Source organism: Xenia sp. Carnegie-2017, unplaced genomic scaffold (assembly GCF_021976095.1).
Source record: "Xenia sp. Carnegie-2017 unplaced genomic scaffold, XeniaSp_v1 HiC_scaffold_45, whole genome shotgun sequence".
Classification (NCBI taxonomy): domain Eukaryota; kingdom Metazoa; phylum Cnidaria; class Anthozoa; order Malacalcyonacea; family Xeniidae; genus Xenia; species Xenia sp. Carnegie-2017.
In genome coordinates this window covers 608,615-629,199 of record NW_025813510.1, presented here as the reverse complement: position 1 = coordinate 629,199, position 20,585 = coordinate 608,615, and the positions used below count along the sequence as shown (strand labels likewise).

General features: G+C 34.0%; 2 protein-coding genes across 2 annotated transcripts in view; one reads left to right on the top strand and one right to left on the bottom strand.

Annotated features, from left to right (window-relative positions):
- Positions 1-1,928: 1,928 nt before the first annotated feature.
- On the top strand, positions 1,929-10,022 carry LOC124456354 (DELTA-alicitoxin-Pse2b-like). Its single transcript, XM_047006822.1, has 3 exons — positions 1,929-2,117; positions 4,788-5,062; positions 8,423-10,022. The coding sequence occupies exons 2-3, from the start codon at positions 5,002-5,004 to the stop codon at positions 9,682-9,684; spliced, it is 1,323 nt and encodes a 440-aa protein (XP_046862778.1). The 5' UTR covers positions 1,929-2,117; positions 4,788-5,001; the 3' UTR covers positions 9,685-10,022.
- A 1,608-nt stretch (positions 10,023-11,630) lies between these two features.
- The window catches only part of LOC124456355 (receptor-type tyrosine-protein phosphatase mu-like), a 63,130-nt gene continuing 54,175 nt past the window's right edge, over positions 11,631-20,585 (bottom strand). Inside the window, exons 18-20 of the mRNA XM_047006823.1 lie at positions 13,421-13,569; positions 12,212-12,347; positions 11,631-12,091 (exon numbers count right to left, since the gene is read on the bottom strand). The gene's annotated coding sequence lies outside the window, so the exon portion shown is untranslated. The remainder of the gene's footprint in view (positions 12,092-12,211; positions 12,348-13,420; positions 13,570-20,585) is intronic.

Below are 20,585 nucleotides of genomic sequence, written 5' to 3'. Positions count from 1 at the left end.
GAGGGCAAACCCGTTTAAATAATTATTAAGGAGGTGCAGATATTTAGCAAATTATATAATTCTTACCGTAACTGCGTAAAAGCACTATTGATAATGCGCATTTAATAAATTACACACGTTTTTTTAAAATGAACATGTTTCAACGTCTCATGATGCCATCTTCAGTATAATAAAGAGTATTATGTATGATGATAAATATATATAAAAGTAATATGAGTGATAATACAGTGATAAAATTTATACAATTATGAGTAGATAATATATAAATATTACAATGAAATAGTGGTTAGAATTAATGAGAGTGCATTTACAGGGTAAATATGGTGTTAAAACAAAACACTTGAACGTTGAGATTAGGTTAGTTTTGTAAAGTGCTTCTTTGATTTTAAGTGTGAATGTAGTATCCACAGTGTCAATGATTTTAAAGCAAGAGAGTGAATAGTTAGTTTTGCATGAAGGTGATTTTTAAAAGATGTCGATAGATATTTGAGTTTTTGTCAGTTGTGCTTTGTTCTCTGATTCTGGTGGACAAGTGACGGGAAGTTTCGCCAATAAATCGGGAATTACATCCCGCACAATCGAATTGGTATAGCACCATAAATTTAAGAGACTCAGAGATAGGATCTTTGAATGAAAAGTAATTTTTGATTTCGATTTTGAAGGAAGTGAAAATTAGTGGGATATTAATGTCAGTGCAGAAGTGTTTGATGATGTTTGTAAGTCTGCGATGTTATTACAGATATTGCTCTGACATTTACAATTTTGATCACGGAAAAGCATCATCTTTCAACAGCATCAGCTATTTTGATCAGAACACGCAGGCATAAAATCTCGATTAACCGTTAAACCACGAGATTGAACTTATTCCTTCGAAATTCTTCCTTTATATTATGTATATACTCCTTCGAAATTCTTACGAGCAGGGACATCCATTTAACGAAAAAAATTATTAATCTTAATTATGCGCTAAGACTATAATATTTTTTAAAGTTTTGAAGCATTTATATTTCTTCGTGTGAACATTTTATGCACGCTTATAGCGTCAAGACCCTAAGGAATGTCTGATAAGTTTGATTAAAAAATGGATTGCTTTTGATTGCTTGCATCCACTTTACGATTTGCAAATTTAAATTAAATGATCTCCTCACTCATCATTTCTAAACAAATTTGAAAATTGCACAAAACCGTCGATAGAAATTTGACGAAGTAGTAACTTTGTTTCAACTGAAAATACACGAATGGACACAGTCAAAAAAAATTTATCCATACAATGACAAAAATGGTGAGCTTGAAACTGCAAATTGCATAGGTTGCTTGAAATTGTCTCATTGTGCTACACAAAGCTACTTTAAAAAGTTTAAAGAAAGGATTAGATAACAAAACACGATTGAACAGTTTTTTTCAGGTAAACAATTAAATTAAACAAATTTCTAAAAGGTTAAATTAGTTTCTTTTATGCTGTAAATAATCTTTTAGAAATTTTCTTCAAACTTCATACAGCAATTACTAAAACAAATCAATAAGAATCAGTCAATCGTAACAGACAATTACAATAGTATGACAGGTAGTTTGCACTTCTTATGGCGCGTCAAATTATAAGAGAATTAAAAACGTAAAACAATTTGTGATATGTCGCCAATTGTACTTTAGAAAAGTTTATGCTTCTTTTGCGTAAAACTTTTGTGAATAGAGTCTTGTCTGCTGAGTAGTGTCACGTACTGAATTTCTCTAGCTTTTGATTGCCTTACTATATATTTTTGAGTAAGGCAGGTTTCCCATGGCATTTACTCCTAATCAATAAGTACAAATGCTTCAATCAACTTTATTTGCTTTTTTTCTGCAGCAGACGAAAACTCAGGAACCTGTCAACCGTAGCAGCATTTGTGTTAAAAAGGAACAGGTCTTTGTACTTTTCACGATGCTAAAAGTAATGTCAGAAATCGATGAACTTAACGGTTGATCAATTTCTTTACGAAATCATCTGTTTGTAGTTGTGCATCCAGAGGCATTTGTATTCAACAACCACAGAGAGACAATCTATACAAGCACATTTTGTGATATTGACAACAATAGCTAAAAGAACAGATTTTCTACTTGAAATAAGAAAACCTTTTGATGTGAGTACTATTTGCGTGTCGCTTTATTTTGACTTTATATTTAGCATGACTAGACTTTCTATATGGTTCAGCCCCATTGAAGTGCATTACTTAATTGACTGGGTAGAAAAAATTCACCTGTAGAAATAATAAACAGAATTGCCTACTCGTCTATTTTTAATTGCTATAAAATCAGATTGAATTAAATCAATGCTCTTGGCGTTGGATGCTAAAATAAAGCCAACGTTTTGAATATAACACTCTAGACATTTCCATTGCATCATTATAGTATTGTTGTGTTATCAATCTCTCCTCATCAGTGAGCATTGAATAACCATTTTGCATGACTTGTTTAACTCCCTCCATATCATTGTCCAATTCAAAGAAAATTCAAACATGCAGTTTATTCTTTATTATATCCGATAGTATCCTGGTCATTTAATTCTTTTCCGACCATTTTATTTTTTCATTCTTTTTCGTATCAAACCAAGTTTGAGAATACTATACGTAGACAATGTCTTATCGAGCGTCGCGAAAGCCTCTACAGTTGGAGCATTTCTGTCCTCTTAGTTTCTCACTTCAAGATCTAGATTTTCACACTAAATACAGCTTTTATACCAGGCTTTTTCTTTTTTCCATGCATGAGCTACTTGTCGTGCTTTCTTCTCCACAAGTTTTGAATGTCACTTATGTGAATACGTTGCTGCCCTAATATGCCTTCAACCTCCATCTTGAGCCCCTTTACAAAGACATTTTGCTTTCAAGACACTCCTCCATTCGACCTACTTCTTTGCAATATAAACCAAAGATCGTAAAGCTTCTTCTCGGTGTTTGTTTTCTCCTTCATAGTCAGCCTAATTTTACCATGATATACTTGGGCGCCTTCATTGTTCAATATTTTAGTTACTAAAGTTTCGAATAACCTTCCTCAAAGAAACGATAATCGTCATAGAACCTGTAAACTGCTGAACCTTGCTTGTCATATTCAGTTCCTTGGCATACAAGATAATTATTTTTGACAGTAACTATCATAACTATAATACACGATCAAAGCGAAATATCCACAAATCATTCGCACACAGAAGATGGGGGCACTGGACAACAATAAATTTTGCAGCGGACGTTTGGAATGCCTTACCCCTTTCCATAAGAGATGTGCCCATCTTAAGCCAATTTAAGAGTGGTATCAAGAAAGCACTATTTTAATTAGTTTCGTTTTTAGCATGTTAATTTTCAAATGATGTAGTTTTATCTTCATATTTTCGACTTGTATTCTTTTTCTTTTTATTTTTAAATAGTTATATTATATTTAGTTACTTTTAGAGGACCCCTCTGTAAACCACTTTTTAGTGATGTTGGCATCCTCAATAAAGATTAGCTATTATTATTATTAAATATATTATAAAGCCCAAATGGGGTGAGATGTCTAAATAATTGATAGCATCGCGAAAACGTGAACGGTTCTTGTATTATATCATGTAGTTAATTCTTATATAATTTATTACAGACATTGACATTTAAAATTTTGCTCAAGGAGAAGTATCATCTTTTCAATAACATCAGCTATTTTGATCAGAATTATCTTACAATGACCATTAACCGATAAAACGCAAAATTTAACTTACTCCTTCGAAATTCTCCCTTTATAATATATACATTCCTTTCAAATTCCTACGAGCACGGACATTCATTTAACGAAAAATTTTTTATCTTAACCGTGCACTAAGACTATAATATTTTTTACAGTTGTGAAGCATTTATATCTTCTTGTAAAACCATTTGATGAACGCTTATAACGTCAAGACCCTAAGGAATGTCTGATAAGTTTGCCGAGTAAATCTTTTGACGCCCACGTGTTTGGGCTGTCGGGAGATCGCTTAAAAAATGGTTGCTTTTGATTGCTTGCATCCACTTTACGATTTGCAAATTTAAATTAAATGATCTCCTCACTCATCATTTCTAAACAAATTTGAAAATTGCACAAAACCGTCGATAGAAATTTGACGAAGTAGTAACTTTGTTTCAACTGAAAATACACGAATGGACACAGTCAAAAAAAATTTATCCATACAATGACAAAAATGGTGAGCTTGAAACTGCAAATTGCATAGGTTGCTTGAAATTGTCTCATTGTGCTACACAAAGCTACTTTAAAAAATTTAAAGAGAGGATTAGGTAACAAAACACGATTGAAAAGTTTCTTTCAGGTTAACAATTAAATTAAACAAATTTCTAAAAGGTTAAATTAGTTTCTTTTATGCTGTTAATAATCTTTTAGAAATTTTCTTCAAACTTCATAAAGCAATCACTGTAAATAATCTTTTAGAAATTTTCTTCAAACTTCATACAGCAATTACTAAAACAAATCAATAAGAATCAGTCAATCGTAACAGACAATTACAATAATATGACAGGTAGTTTGCACTTCTTATGGCGCGCCAAATTATAATAGAATTAAAAATGTTAAATAATTTGTGATATGTCGCCAATTGTACTTTGGAAAAGGTTATGATTTTTGTGTAAAACTGTTGTGAATAGAGTCTTGTCTGCTGAGTAGTGCCACGTACTGAATTTCCTCTAGCTTTTGATTACCTTACTATATTTTTTGAGTAAGACAGGTTTCCCAAGGCACTTACTCTTTATCAATAAGTACAATTACTTCAATCAACTTTATTTGCTTTTTTTCTGCAGCAAACGAAAACTCAGGAACCTGTCAACCGTAGCAGCATTTGTGTTAAAAAGGAACAGGTCTTTGTACTTTTCACGATTCTTAAAGTAACGTCAGAAATCAATAAAGTGAACGGTCTATCAGTTTTTTTAAAAAATCTTCAGTAACATAAAACAGATTGGAAGCATCTTGCCTTTATAAAGAACGCTGATTTCGCTGTTATTGGTAAAGCAACGTATGATGAATCTCCCGTTTACATTTTTGTTGCTTATTATAAAAGCAATTTCATATTTGAAAGGTAGGTCGTCGTTGTGTAACAACTAACACTCAAATACTCGTATTAAGCTACACTTCAAAATATAATTTGAAAATAATGGCTTTATAGAGGACGGCAGCAGCTATTCAAGAATAAATTTTATACAATTCATTGCTTTTTGTTGAAAAGTAAGGTTCTAGAATGGAAACTTAAATTAGTTTGAAATGATAGAAAATGCTTTTAGATGTTTTTAACTTTGGGAGTTTGATTAGCATAAACATTCTCTGGATTAAGAAGCTTGTTGTTTGTTTTGATATGAATAGCCTGCTTATTATATAAGTTCAACAATAACTCTCCTATTTTGATCGGAAAAATTTTATAACAGGATGTCGCAGTAAAGCTGCGTTTGTAAATAATGCTCTAATTATCCATGCAGGCAAAGTTAAATCTGTTGTTGTACAGAATACCTATGCTCTATGCCATGGACAAAAAAAGGGTAAAGAAAAAGTCTGTATAGAAATGACCACAAGACCATGTATTCAGTTTTTATACGCATAACTAGTTTTACTGACAATAGGATCTATATTTGTGACAATTGTAGTAAGTTTTAAAAGTACCTATTTAGATGTCTTTATCCAATAAATTCGTTTAGACATAATTAATAAATGTTCCCTTACCTGTTGGTTGATCTAAACATAGGTTGCTCGAAAAAACTTTCATTGGTCGTAAATTGTTCAGTGATTTTAGTTCTGTCTCGTCGAGCCTATTAACATCAAATTCGCAAAACGAAACACTTAAATACACATACCGGAGTGTTTTCTGTTTTTAAATCAACTGCATTAAGTAATGTTTTATAACACGCGTTTTGTTCATGGAGTTTTGCAAACTTCTCCACTAATTGTTGCTGATAATGCTTTCTTCATCTTGACTCAAAGGACTTCTAGTACACCATTTGCTTATCATTAGAGCACATTGGACTTTTAATTACACGCTTTGACTTATCATAAATCCAATACGAAACTAGGAGCAATCAAGAGCACTTGGTGACAATCAATGGCAAGAAATCCTATCGAGTTGGTGTAAAAACATTTATTAGAGAAAGCTCAACGGGAAGTCATGTTTCTTGGCATTTCACTAAGCTATTGTTTTATTATCAATGCCAGATGTTATGAAAGCAATTTGCAATAAATATGCAAACACAATAATAGTACAACTAAGGGGCTGATTACATGAGCCCGGTAGCCGGGATTCAGCAATGCGTTAAATGATTTTGACAAATGGAACGATTTAATACTTATCATCAGATAAATCTTCTTAAGCAATTTCACAATATTCTGATTTAATAACTACGCATAACATTTACAATTAAAACAACCAATTTGCCCTAATTTGAGAATTGCCATCAGAATGACATGTGGCGCTTTGCAAGCAGTTGTAATTTTAAACCCTCAAGTTTGGGCCTCTTTCAATCCCTAGAAATTATCGGGCTAACTCGCTATCTCGGCCAGCTCGCCTCCATATAATTAGACCTTCGTGCCTTAATCATAATTAATTACATTTGGTTTACACAATGCGAAATACAGAAAATTCATGACTGAGGAGATCAAACTAGCTTTATGTGTCATATGCTCTGTGCAACAAAAAAGCTTCTTGTGTACTCAAAATAATCTATTCAAAACTGGTCTTGTCAAATTTGGAAAAATGTATCGTGTAATGATCATCTGCAAAATTATCAATGGAGCTTTGAATATTACTAAACTATTTTGTCAGAGCTCACAAGCATGTCTGTGAAAAATTTTTCAGAAAAATTATTACGACAGAAACAGACCTTAAAAATTTCTGCCAAGCCATTTGAGTTCAATTTAATTAGGCCGTAGAGACCAGCTTTCATATGAGAAGTTTAGTTAGAAATGGTGATCATATGGAATACTTGTAGGGAGAAAATAGCTCATGTTCCATGCTATTAAGGACCTTTATGCTTAATTGCTCTTTTGAAGAAGGAGATTCCGAACTATTCATTTTTTTAAAGGGATGCCCATGATTATTATCATATTATTAAAATTTGTGGCATCGCTTTTTTCTCCCTCAAAAACTTCAATGTCCAAATTTTTTTGTTTTTATAAACCATACAACATTTCTATCATAAGACAGTGATGGCAACTGAAAAGTCAAATAAAACTAGATTTTCGTATCTTAGTAACGTACCCAATGACAAAACAATTTATGATTTAAGTGCTAATTATGGTCGTTGCGTTTTTGTACCTTATTTCCACAGACATTTTTGTTCGATGAAGGGAAACAGGTTTGGTTTTACAAACGATTTATCAATTTTGCGCATTGAAGGTCATTTTTGTTTGGCTTTGTCGTCGAAATTATCCCTATATTTCGGCCATCGTAACATGTAGCAATCGTAATTGTCATATTTTTCAGGTTAGCAAACGATTAGCTCGATTAGCTCGAAGCTTATATCTCGCCAAGAAGAAAGACAAATTATCGAGGGCATACTTTTGGCAAAAAGTTATAAGATATTCTAGGATGCATTGATGAAGTTATAACTCCAATTAAAAAATTATACTTGTAGAACATAGATTAAAAAGTTAAAAACTTCCCCTGAGTGAGATTTTGTTTGTTTAAAATGCAAAAATCAAAGCAGTTTGGAAGATATCAAAGCCATATTGTGAGAGCGATAGAAAAAATAAATTATAAATGATGAAATCGTAGGTACAATAACGAGCAAAAGAGCTTTGAAAAGACTGCATTTGCTCTCATACCCTTACTTCTTAGTTGTAATTCTTTATAAAAAATTGACCCGAGAGTAAATTGTCTGGCTGGTTGTTTGGGACCTAATGTCATAAAAAAAACTAAACCACCATTCTTTGTTTGATGGTGTAAGTAGCAATAATAATAATAACTGTGACAACAATTATATTGCTAATGGTACTAATGATAAAAATGTAATGAAGAATAAAGAATTAGACAATGGTATATGTATTATTGGGCATAAAAGTGTAGCTAGCATGAAAGCTCCAACGATAAGGCATCAAACTTTAGTGGGACCTTTTTTGTCGTATTTTAATGTAATGCATTGCCTTTATTAAAAAATATATATAGTGGAAAAGGATTGATTTCACAATTCACAAGCCGGCATGAACAGTGAATACGAAAAGCTTGTAACAAAATAGCTTAGGTAGCAGCAAGTGTAGAAGTACACTGAAATATCAATAAATTTGCTTTCGAATTTATTTTTAAATTTTTGTGAAAACATTTTCCATTTAATAATTTTGTCGTTTATTCAACACCAATATAATATCTCATTAAGAAGAATTTTTTATTTTATGATTATTTGAAAATATGGAAAGGATAAAAACACATGTTTGAAATCTTAATAATTTTTTGTTAAAGCTGATGGAAATGTATTGCTTGGAAAGTCAATTTACATTCCTGGAGAGGACCTTTTGGGCTCCATTCCAAATGGAATAGTGTTCTTTGAAGAAATCCCTGTTGAATGCTTTGGAAAGGCTGAAAACCCTACTTTATTAAAGAGTGATTCATTTTATCAAAACACGGAAAATTTTTTTAAAAGTATTGCAACAGAACTGAATTTAAACGCTCAAGTCACAAAAATTTTCTCTTTGGGTACGACATTGGATGCAACAACAAAAAGCATTGGTGGTGATCATCATGCAGTCAATGGTGCATCTTTGAAAATTGCGACAAAGCACTTTGACACACAACTTTCTTCAGTCTGTCTCTACGAAACGAATATTCAAACTAGGGTGTTAGATGATTTCTCAGAACTTCCAAGTAACATTGGTCAACCATGGTTTAAAGAATCGTGGAGAGAATATGACATTTTTCTTCAAACGCATGGTTCGCACGTGATTACATCCGTTACGTATGGATCAAGCCTTGATCAATACGCATTTGGAGAAGAGTCTTCCTCTTACACACAAAAACAGCTTACAACAAAAGCGTGTGCAGCCTTACCGGGAGAAATAATCGGTGCAGCTGGGTTATCGCTATCAGCTTGTGCTGGATTAAACAAAGAAGATAAGGACAATATCAGTAATGCAAAGATGACAACATCCATCACTGTCCGAGGAGGAACAATTGAGACAAGAAATAGACTATTTGCAGATACATCAGCCGATGTAATTTTAAAATTTCTATCAGAAGGCAATACAAGCCCTGCTCCAATTAGATATAAGGTTACACCTATTTGGCAAGTTCTCATGGGTCAAAAGCAAGTAAAACAATCAAATCCCAAAAGAAGTGTTCAAGCAGCAAACTTACAATATTATTTTGAAGGCTTCCTCAATTTTGATTGTCCTTATATCCCTTCAGATGATGAAGGACCAATTTTTCAACTTTTCAACTACGCGGAACATTCAACTCCAGAGCGACCGGCCTTTCAATGTACTATCGCTCCTGAAGGTTGCCATCATGACAAAGACTGCCACAGGGCACTCGGGACCGGGTGCTTGTGCTACGGAAAATCAAGCGTCCGTCATCATTCAATAGAAAAAGATGGAGATATGAGACTAGTCGCACAACGTCAAATAACGAAAGATTGGGACGGAGATAAAACATGCTCAAGAAAGAATGTTGTTGGTAAATGTTTCTGCAAACATGAGCGTTTGAAAAGAAAAGTTATTTTTGGCTAATATTTCATTTTACAAACAGACAGCAAATTTATATTTACCAAATATATCAAACCCATCACAGTATTTTCTGTAAAAAGATAAATAAAAATATTTGACAAACCGAAAGATTTCTCGTTACGTAAACATTTACTTCAGAAAAAAAACAATTAGATACTCAATGTTATAGAGTATATGTCCTGCGTAATTATTATTATTGAAACTATACTTTGAATTGCTCCAAAAATGGGTTTTTCAATTTCTTTATCAATAAATTATAACGCTATAAGCATTTTCTTATATTAATAATTACTGGATATTTAGGGATTAAAAGTATAATATTAATATAATCATCTAAAAAAGTGCGTGTTTGTTGCAATCTCTTGTTGTGCAACTTTGAAGTGATTGCTGTTTTGTCTTTATGTGTGGTGATAGATGATTTGAGTTTTTGTGTAGGTTTGTGGGTGACGTTTATATTGAATGGTCAAAGAAGTCTGGCAGTCATTTCTGATGTTCTGTTTATGTATGGTATTAATGGTAATGTGATGATTTTTACTGTTTCGTCAATTTTCTCGTTACTTTTATCTGTTTGTGTTTTGTTTTGTAATTTGTTTATAGTTTTGTTTATGAGGTTTCTAGGGCAATTGTTTTTAATATAAGTCGAGTACAAGTAGTTGTGCTCTGTTTTCTTGGCTTCTAAGGTGTTGCAGTGATTGTTGATTCTGTTGGAAAGTGTTCGTATGCAGTTATTTTCTGTTATATTGTGTGATTGCTGTTGAGATCGAGTATTTGACCTGTGTGAGTAGTTTTGCAGGGTACTTGTGTGTTTAGTGTGCCATCATCTGTTCTGGTCAGTGGGATATGGAGAAAAGTAAGCTGTTTGTCGTGTGATTTGTCTTTAGTGAAAGTTATGTTCTTTATGGTATTGTTTATAGTTTGTAAGATTTGTTCAGTTTTGTCTTTCTTGACTATGGTAAAGATGTCGATTACATATCTTGTCGTCGACATATCTGTTGTCTGTATTGTTGGTGACGCGGTTTATTTCGAGGTTTTGCATGATAGCTTTATCGAGGAAGGAGGAAAGTGGCGATCCCATTGATGTGCCTGAAATTTGTCTGTAGTATGAGTTTTGGAAGGAGAATTCAGTGGAGGGAAAAAAGTTGAGTAAATCTAAGATGTCAATTTTGTCTAGTTGTGTTGTAGTTTGCCAAGATTTGTCGTTTTTGAGTAGTTCGCTTTTAATTTGTTTGGCTATGTATAATGGTATGGATGTAAAGAGTGGGGTCACGTCGTAAGATATCATAATTTCGTCTGATCGTAGTTTAATGATGTCAGTCCAGTTCAATGTCGGTAATCCAAGCATTATTGCTGAAAAAATATAAAAGTTTCTCTGGATTTTTTTAAATAATGTTATTGAGCTTCAACTCGGTGTTTCCAGCATTCTTCAGAATAAGTAAATTATTGCTATTTACGTTTGTTTTTAGCTTGTAGACGTATCGAATTGGATTAATGGATGGATTGAGATGATTGGATGAGGAAGGGCGGAATTTTACAATTGCTAATGTTGGATGTTAGTTAGAACTTATGAAACTCGATGAAGCTGATAAATTGTTTGTGGAATTTTTTTATTGTCTTGTGAAATTTGCGAAAGTTTGGGTGGCTAATAGAGCCAAATTATTGGGTGAAAATTCCCGTCAAAACGCAAGAAATCGCATTTCCAAGCTTCTAAAGTTCAAAATATTCCGGGGTAGCATGAGCTATCATAGCGCGTCGTTTTGACGGGAGTGACGCTTGCCATATAATAAATATGAACAATGGCCTCTCAATGATTCATATAGCTACGCCATTGGTCTAATATAGAATATGTTAAGATATGTTTTTAGTTAAAGATAAGTAATTTTGTAGCTACGTGCCGTTTGAGCGCAATTCAGCTTGTCTACATGGCTGGAAAATTTGAACAAATTAAAACCTTTTAATATCTATCACAAGACATTTAATGATAATTTTAATCTTATGCTTCAGGTTATGCTCTTAAAACATTAGTATGAATTGATCCGTATAGACTTTGCTTAATTAATTATTGTAATGAACTTTATTTGTAGTTTGGTAGTGCAAGGCGATCTTTCATTTTATTTAGAATGGAGTTCTTTCCTAAAAGAACTAAAACGTGAAGGCCTCGAAGTAAGTGAATTTTCCAGATTTTTCGAGAATTTTCCAAACTTACCATTTTGAATTACGTATTCTTATCTGGCATTAAAAGAATGAACTCGATTGCGAGTTTGCATGGATACCGCAAACTCGTTTGGCGTACCGATTTTTACTCGAGAAAGGAAACTGCTCAAGATGAATAAGGCATTAGCTTCAATCACTACCGACTGTTTACAAAGGCAACATATTCACCCAACACACGGTAGCAAAATCTGTATTGATCCTGTTAAAAAAAGAGAAGTCAACAAGCATATATTGGCAGAAAGGAAACTTGAAATCAATGAGAATGTTACATTGCACGTTTGTTAGCATTTGCTGTCGTTAATATATGCAGTTAACTCACAATAGTTTCTACCATTCCCATCCTCTGTGTTCGTAGGATTCGCACGATGCTAAAAATATCGACGGCGTTTTCCATCCGTATTCTTTCCATAGCGATGTATATCGTGCAGAAACAACCAGTTCTCCCAATCCCATTGCTATACAAGTATACATAATAATATTACGCACATGAAAAATTTGCGCTGGTATGTTCGAGACATTTTACTGCAACTTTCAACGATAAACATTAAACAAGATAGTTGTGTGTTTTGTCAATCTCTTTTTAAAGAAAAATAGATGCCATTGGTGATCTCATCAAATAAGTTGTTCTTAACACACTTCCGGAACACTTGTTGCCTGGATGCTCACATTTGTGCACATTATTATTATTAAACATAATCGTGCATGTGAATTAAATTTGCTGTGTTCAATATAAAATGAAAAAAGTGCCATTATGAATAAACATGTGTTTTAAGACTGCAACAAAATATCGCACGTCCGAAGGACGAGCTGTTGTGCTCAACGTGCTCGTTAATTAAATTAAAAAAACTATATCTCGGAACTCTTATTCGCTTCCTATTTCCAATATTTGCCCTTTTATCAACACGTCCCACGTATGAAGCAACAAAGATCTGGGCACTACGTAAAAACAGGGAAATTAATTTTGCTAAATTAATTGCACTGCTAAATTTGTCCTATTGGTTTGAATCGAGTATTTTTGAAGCTCGCGAAGGCATGTTTTCTGTAAATGCACGTTTTATAATAGGATTACTTGCTAATGATAACATACTATGACATTATGAAATATTTTGAGAAACGCCGTCTACCTGCTGATTTCTTCAAGACTATCGCTTCAGAAACTATTTTGCGTTGCGCAACGTTTACAAAATTTTCAACAGAAAAAGTATTTACTCTTGTGTCTTAATTTTTTTGCTTAACCCCTACCCCCCGTCTAACAATATTCCACATCACATAGCACTGCCATTTTTAGAGAAAAGAAGCTTGTTTATTTTCACTGCTTTTCAGCCAATCATATTTCTATAGTGAAATACATATTTTTGAAGGGCAAACATGAATTAACCTGATTCATAGTCGAGAAGTATTTTAAAGTGTGCTAATAGTCAGATAATGACGACTTCATTATTTCTTGTAGAATTAAGTGTCATTTGCCACGCGTCGAAAATATGCCACTATTGGAAGGTAATGTCCATTAATAAAAAAATATTCTTACTTGCAATGCACTAAAGTCATCCCAATTCCTGTTTGCTTTTCAATCTTCGCAACTTCTTCGATGAAATTTAGCAATGCTCCACTATCTGGTAAGCTGCATTTAAACCATGACGTAAAATGCATATGGTAAATCTTGCGAACTTCTCCGCTCTAAAACACGACATAGTGCCTTAATTTACAAATATTATAAAACATAACCATAAATTAACAGTATAGTAAAGTATAAGTAATCTTACTGAGAGCAATTAATTTACACCCCGTAAGTTAGGCTTGCTCTTTTTTGAAGTGAACCAATGGAGAGTTCAATTGAACTGCTATTAGCTAATATAATATGTAATCATACATCGCAGCTTAGCAGCTCTCAACCTGACCTATGATGAATGTTGTCAGAATATTTTCTTGCTGAGTTTGCCGATATAGTTTCATATTTTTTAAAATTATTTCCTAAATAATGAAACAGAGACTTTGTCGTGGTGACAAACTTAAAGATGGATTTCAAAATAGCAAATACCATGGAGAATGGTGATGATAACAATGTAATAGTTCTTAAAAGAACTGTTTTAACCAGAACACTAACCCAACAATTCAAAGGAACCGTTATTTACAGCTAGAAAGAGACACTATGCATTTCGGCTGACTATTCGTCAGGTGTCAACGTCTGCTAAATGAGAACCTCCAAACCATGCTATATTTACTATATTTATAACGAAGGTTATATTTGAAGGTTCTCCTTTAGCAGACGTTGATTTCTGAAATACTTTATTATAATGTTCACTATGTATTTGCTATTTTGAAATCCATCTTTAAAATTATTTCTGTTTGTCACAAAAGTTTTCTTATAGGTGAAGAATGAAAGATTCGAAAATAGCTTTATTAGCTCTGCATGCCAGCAAATATTCAAATAACGACTTATAATTATGATTTAATATTTTTTTATTTATCTTAAATATAAAATTATTAAATTTTGAACAAGTAATTTTAATTAAAAATAATGTATGTAAATATAACTCTCTTATAACTTCCTGAAAATTCTGAAAAATCTGGTTTATTGTAAAAGTAATAATAATAATAATGAAATAAGCAAGAATGGTTTTATAAATATATTGAAAAAGAAGTTACTGATGTTATGTGTGTGATATAATGATAAATTCATTATGTTAAAATTGGAAGATGTTTCATTGACAAGTGTATCATAATTTATTCTTGTGTAAAGCTCGCCGCACAATATAGCTATCAGCTGAGCCGAGCATAATTGGCGTAAGCAAGTTAATTCCTCCACTGTGCTGTAGTGTTTTTGAGCGCTTTTCAGTACACGTGTCATTTTTGCCAGGTATTAAAATGTTGATTAATATCAGTGACGATCACTGTTTCCCCCAAGTGAGCGCGCGTATAAAGGTATAGCGTCAGACATGCTATTCAAATGCATGCGCTGTAAAATGAGCTTTTTGCAAAAAAATGGCTGCTATGAATGGAATTTTTGTTTTATCGTCAGATGAAGAAGACAAAGAAATGATTCTTTTGGTTCTTTTCTTATGTCAGCAGCTAAAAGAACTTTAATTTCATGACTGCCTACGTAGAGAGCTTGCGCAAATATTGCTTTTGAATTGAATACTGAAGATATATTTAAGCAGACTTGTGGATTATATTAAGCTGCTTTCATTAGCAACTGTTTTACCTTTTATTGTAAGGCAAGATGTTTGTAGCCAATGCGAAGACTTTTCTTCGCATTACATTTTTTATCTACAAGTCTGTATGGATGAAAATTTAAATAATGAAATGCAAACCACAATGAAATTGTGAAGACTCAATTTCTACTTTTCATTTTTTAATCTAGGACAGGTCTTTAGAAGTTGGTCTTTGAATACCGCCTCGGTGAGAGGACAAACTCAGAAACAGTTCAGGAAACATATCAAGTGCTATACACGATGATGAAAACAGAAAATGAGATAATTTAAAGTGCTTAAAGATACGTTTTTGGACCCAAGATAAACCATTTATAAAGTAAATGGTTTGAACCCGGGAGTATCGTTATATGTTTGTAAATGATGATCGTCCAGGTTAATAAAGTCCTGAGAAGGACTGTTTTTGTTGTTGTTGACTGACGTTTCGACAACCTTAGCGGTAGTCATCTTCAGAGTCAAATGAGGAGTAAACGTCAGGTTAGCCGTATTTGTTATCTGGTTCTTACGATGTGTATACTATTGTCTTTTGATGTGAAATCACTGTTCACCAGTATTCCACTTAATCTGGCACTTACTTGTACAAAAACCCTCATTACAAACACCACGGACGTACTGCCATTACCGACAGAAGACATTATGGAGTTACTGGAGCTCTGCCTCACCTCGACTTACTTCCAATACAAAGGAGCACACTACAAACAATTACATGGGACGGCAATGGGCTCGCCCGTTTCTGTAGTAGTTGCTGAAATTGTAATGCAATCTATAGAGGAACGGGCGCTCACGACTTACAAACATGCACTACCTTTTTGGTTTCGCTACGTAGATGACACAATCACAGCACTACATGCAGACGACATTAATGATTTTCATACTCACATTAACAAACAGAACAGCCACATACAATTTACCAAAGATGTCGAAGAAAACGGAACTCTTCCTTTTCTCGACTGTTTGGTAAAACATGACAATCAAGAACTAGGAACAACAGTTTATCGCCAGCCAACACATACTGACCGACTACTAGACCAATCATCTTACAACTCTACATCACACAAAGCCACCACAATCAGAACATTAACAAGACGTGCACAAATCATATGTGATTCACCGGACGCTCTACAAAACGAAAACAACTATCTCAAACGTGTTTTTGACAAAAATAACTATAACTCTGAGTTTATCAAACGCAACACTTACAAACACAGCGAACCCAACGAAACGAACAACTCAGTGACAACAGCAACGATACATTACATCAAAGGTACGTCTGAGACTATCTCGCGTATCTTACGACCATACAACATACGTGTCGCACATAAACCAATCACAACGTTACGACAAGTACTAACGAACATAAAGGACAAAGAACAACCCAACGAACGACAAGGTGCAGTTTACAAAATAAACTGCTCCGACTGCCACGCCTCCTATATCGGAGAAACTGGCAGGAGCTTAAACATAAGACTTACTGAGCACAAACGAGCTACTAAGAAACAAGACAAAACTAATCACATTGCCGAACATCACCGAATCACAAAGCACAACATTGACTGGGACTCGGCAAAATGCATCACTTACAGTACTGACTATAGACAACGGCTTACATTAGAAATGGTATACCAACTTGGAACAAACCCCCCTGAACAGATCACAGCAATTACCGGCACCTTACAAACGACTTATTCACAATACAAACAAACGATCAACTAAAAACACTACACTTCAAACTAATTCACAATGACAATACACAATTGACACCCACACATTACAACTAAATACGTCACACCTAAATCACACATCACAACTAAAAATAAAATATTTCACTTCACACTAATCTACAATGACAGTAAACATTTCCTGTACACACAATACAATGACGTAAGAACCAGATAACAAATACGGCTAACCTGACGTTTACTCCTCATTTGACTCTGAAGATGACTACCGCTAAGGTTGTCGAAACGTCAGTCAACAACAACAAAAACAGTCCTTCTCAGGACTTTATTAACCTGGACGATCATCATTTACAAACATATAAACCATTTATATTACATAATTTAGCATAGATTTATCTACCACCTAAAATAGTGTTGATGTTATCATACGAACTCACATGACATGACGTGGTGTAGAATGGATATGAGAGCATATTGTTCGGGCGTCTGCATGCGTAATATACCATGTGTTTAAACGTATACATATCGCATTAATGTAAGAGCATTTGTAATTATTAATTATATAAAGTCATCATTAAGGAGAAATGATAATCTTGGCTATTCGGCCATTTGCCTACCAACAAACTTTGCTCACTCTGAATTTTCGAGCAACTCTCTGACGTGAATATAAGATAATTCATGGTCAATGTTTTCTAAATCATAGATTCTGGCTGCCATTAGTTAATAAGTTACTGATTTTATTACTTGTTAAGGCACATAATAACGGAATGGGAAGAACGCAATCAACAAAAGCTCTTTCTATTAGCTAACACCTTATTTCGTGAGGTAGGCACTTCTGGAAACAAATGACCAGCTGCATTTGAAACAAATGTTTTGACTTCATGTTGAGCTAAATTACACGTTTTTACACGTTAGCTATAATTGTGCCACTTGCAATCGCCTCTTCAACATCTTCATTATCCCATATTTATTTTAGTAGTAAGGTTTACGCTTGATTCCCGTGCAAAAAAATAATTATAATGCTGAAACTCGTTTTATTCGTATTTTTGCTACATTGAAAAAAACAGAATTGTTAGACAGTTTCTTCATGTATTTCAAACAAATGGACCTATCCATGATGCCTTTTGGCATGCGCAATAGACGGCAAAACATATTGGCGAGCAACAACCTTTGTTCTTTAACTATCATTAGTTGATTCAACTAGAATTTAATCATGTTGATGCTGGTGCAGCGGTATGAGTTTGGGGCGCTGGTTTGTTTATGGATTCATCCCATAAGACAGCGATGGCATATAATTAACTGGACCTCCCATAACCACGAAAAATGCCAAACGTAGCAAAAGAAACTCAACACAACATAGTTGGTAATGATGCATTTCCGTTAACAATGCAAACTATGAAAACAAATCGTCATCAACATTTTCAAAAGACCAAACAGATTTTTACCCATAGGCCATCACGAGCTTGTCGCGTGGTAGAAAATGTTACTTGGATCTTTGTACATCGCCGAAGAGTTATTTCGCCAACCATAAAACTTTCAACAGATAAAGGGATTTTTATTATTTTAGCGACTTGTTGTGTACACAACTTTATGGTAGAGAAAAACAAAAGCCAGATATGTATAGAAGTTGCTGATTTAGAGAACATTAACAACACAGTTGCAAGAGGTATGCAGTGGCGTGGTGGCAGGGGGGCCAGGGGGGCCAGGGCCCCCCTAGCTGTTGATTTTGGGGGGCGCTGAATTGAATACAGGAAACTTTTTGGAAACGCTTAAATTATTGTCAGAGTACGATCAATCAATCAATGAGCATCTTGAGAAAGTTCGTGATCACCAAGTGAAGCAATCAACAAAGGATGGTGGTAAAACTGATGGAAAAGGAATCAAAGAACGTGGCTCATGGCTAACGTTTTTGAGCAACGATATTCAAAATAAGTTAATCAATATCATTGGTAAAGAAATATCTTCTGTAATTGTACAAAAAATACGCAACTGCAAAGCATGGGCATTGATTGCTGATACAACACCCGATATAACTCATACAGAGCAATTGAGTATATGCGTAAGGCTTGTTAATGAAACTGGCGAGTGTTCTGAACACGTTTTGTCATGCCAAAAAGCAATTGGAAGAACAGCACATGATCTATACACTGCTATTACAACAATATTACAATTGCATGGAGTTTCATTTGAAAAGCTTGTTGCCCAAACGTATGACGGAGCATCCAGTATGAGCGGATGTTATAATGGTTTGCAGGCAATTGTAAAAGAGAAAATCGGAAACCACATCATATTTGTTCACTGCTATGTGCATACGCTAAATCTTGTCTTGTCCGATTAAACTTGTGTTGCTATTCATGTCATTACTCTTTTTGACTCTCTCGAAAAACGGCACGTTCTCTTTAATAATTCTCATAAAGTACACGAATTGTTTCAATTGGTTCAAAAGAATGAAAACCTCAAATTTTTTTCAATTAAACGTCTTAATACAGTTCGATGGAATGCAAGAGAATTTTGTCTAAACGTACTTCTTTTGAGTTTCGAGTGCATCATGCAAGTGCTCCAAAAAGTGGCTGAGGAAAGATCGTTCACTGAAAGTCAGCGAGCAACAGCAAATGAATTGCAAGCAGCTTTTCAGACAAAGTAATTTGTTGCGACTGCCTGTCTTTTCCAAGAAATTTTTGGAATTACTGGACATTTAAGTCGATATCTACTGAGCGTAAATGCTGACTTTGGAAAAGCAGTGGATATGGTTGATAGCTCAATTTCTAGAATTCAAATCATACGTAACAAACCAGAAAAATCATTGAAATGTCCGATTCTTTTGCGTTAGATATCGAATGGAGGTCTACACGACCTCGTCGTCGACGACCGATGGACGGAGAACAAGCCTGAGATGATTTGGCAGATTCACCAAAAGCACAATGGAGGCGAGACACATTTTATAAAGTGCTAGACTCCATTCAATCTTCAATGAAGAATCGTTTTGAAAAGAATCGACCACTAAGGAAATCATTTGATTTATTCGTACCTAATCAATTTGACGAGCTCTCGAGCAAGTACAAGACACACCTCACGATCTTCAATCTGCAGTGAAAGCCTTTTGTGATGTGTATAAGATAGATTCCCAAAGATGCGCTACTGATCTGTTAAGCTTTGCAGAAACATTTAAGAAATTTCACTGTTCTCAGTTTACAACTCAAAGTGACCATAATCATAATGAGCGGAACTTTGAAACTATGGATGATGGTAATGGTGATGATGATGATGAAAATCTTTCTGATACTGACATAAGCTTTCGAATAATGCGTCAATTACCGAGAAGGCTAAAACTCCGTCATTCTTAGATGTCTTGAAGCTGCTTTGTTTTCCAAAGTATCATTTAGTCAACGCATACCCAACATTTTGCAAAGTTTATTCACTTGCAGTGGCAATACTCATTAGCTCAGCAACTGCTGAACGTTCTTTTTCTTCGCTGAAGAGAGTAAAAACGAGGATTCGATCTACGATGGTACAGGAACGCCTGGAATCATTGCTTTTAATGGAAGTTGAAAGGGAAACTCTCCTTTCTATCAACAAAGATAGAATCATAACTTTACTTGGGAAAACCTCCCCAACGCTTGCAAAGGCATTAATATAAATATATTTTTCTATAAAAAACAAATAACGTAACAGACATATAATTGCTTGATGATACTTAGTTTTTAAGTTACTTTCTTTTTTATGAAGATTCATGTTTGTGTTTTATAAAATAAAAATAACTAAAATACTTGAAAATAGCTATAAGAAAAGGTGAAAGGGCGCAAAA

What these genes read in the sequence shown, in the direction of transcription:
- LOC124456354 (XM_047006822.1), top strand. Translation starts at nt 5,002, where the DNA reads ATGATGAATCTCCCGTTTACATTTTTGTTGCTTATTATAAAAGCAATT. An exon ending in AGCAATTTCATATTTGAAAG is followed by an intron (nt 5,063 to 8,422) that starts GTAGGTCGTCGT and finishes TTTTTGTTAAAG; the next exon opens with CTGATGGAAATGTATTGCTT.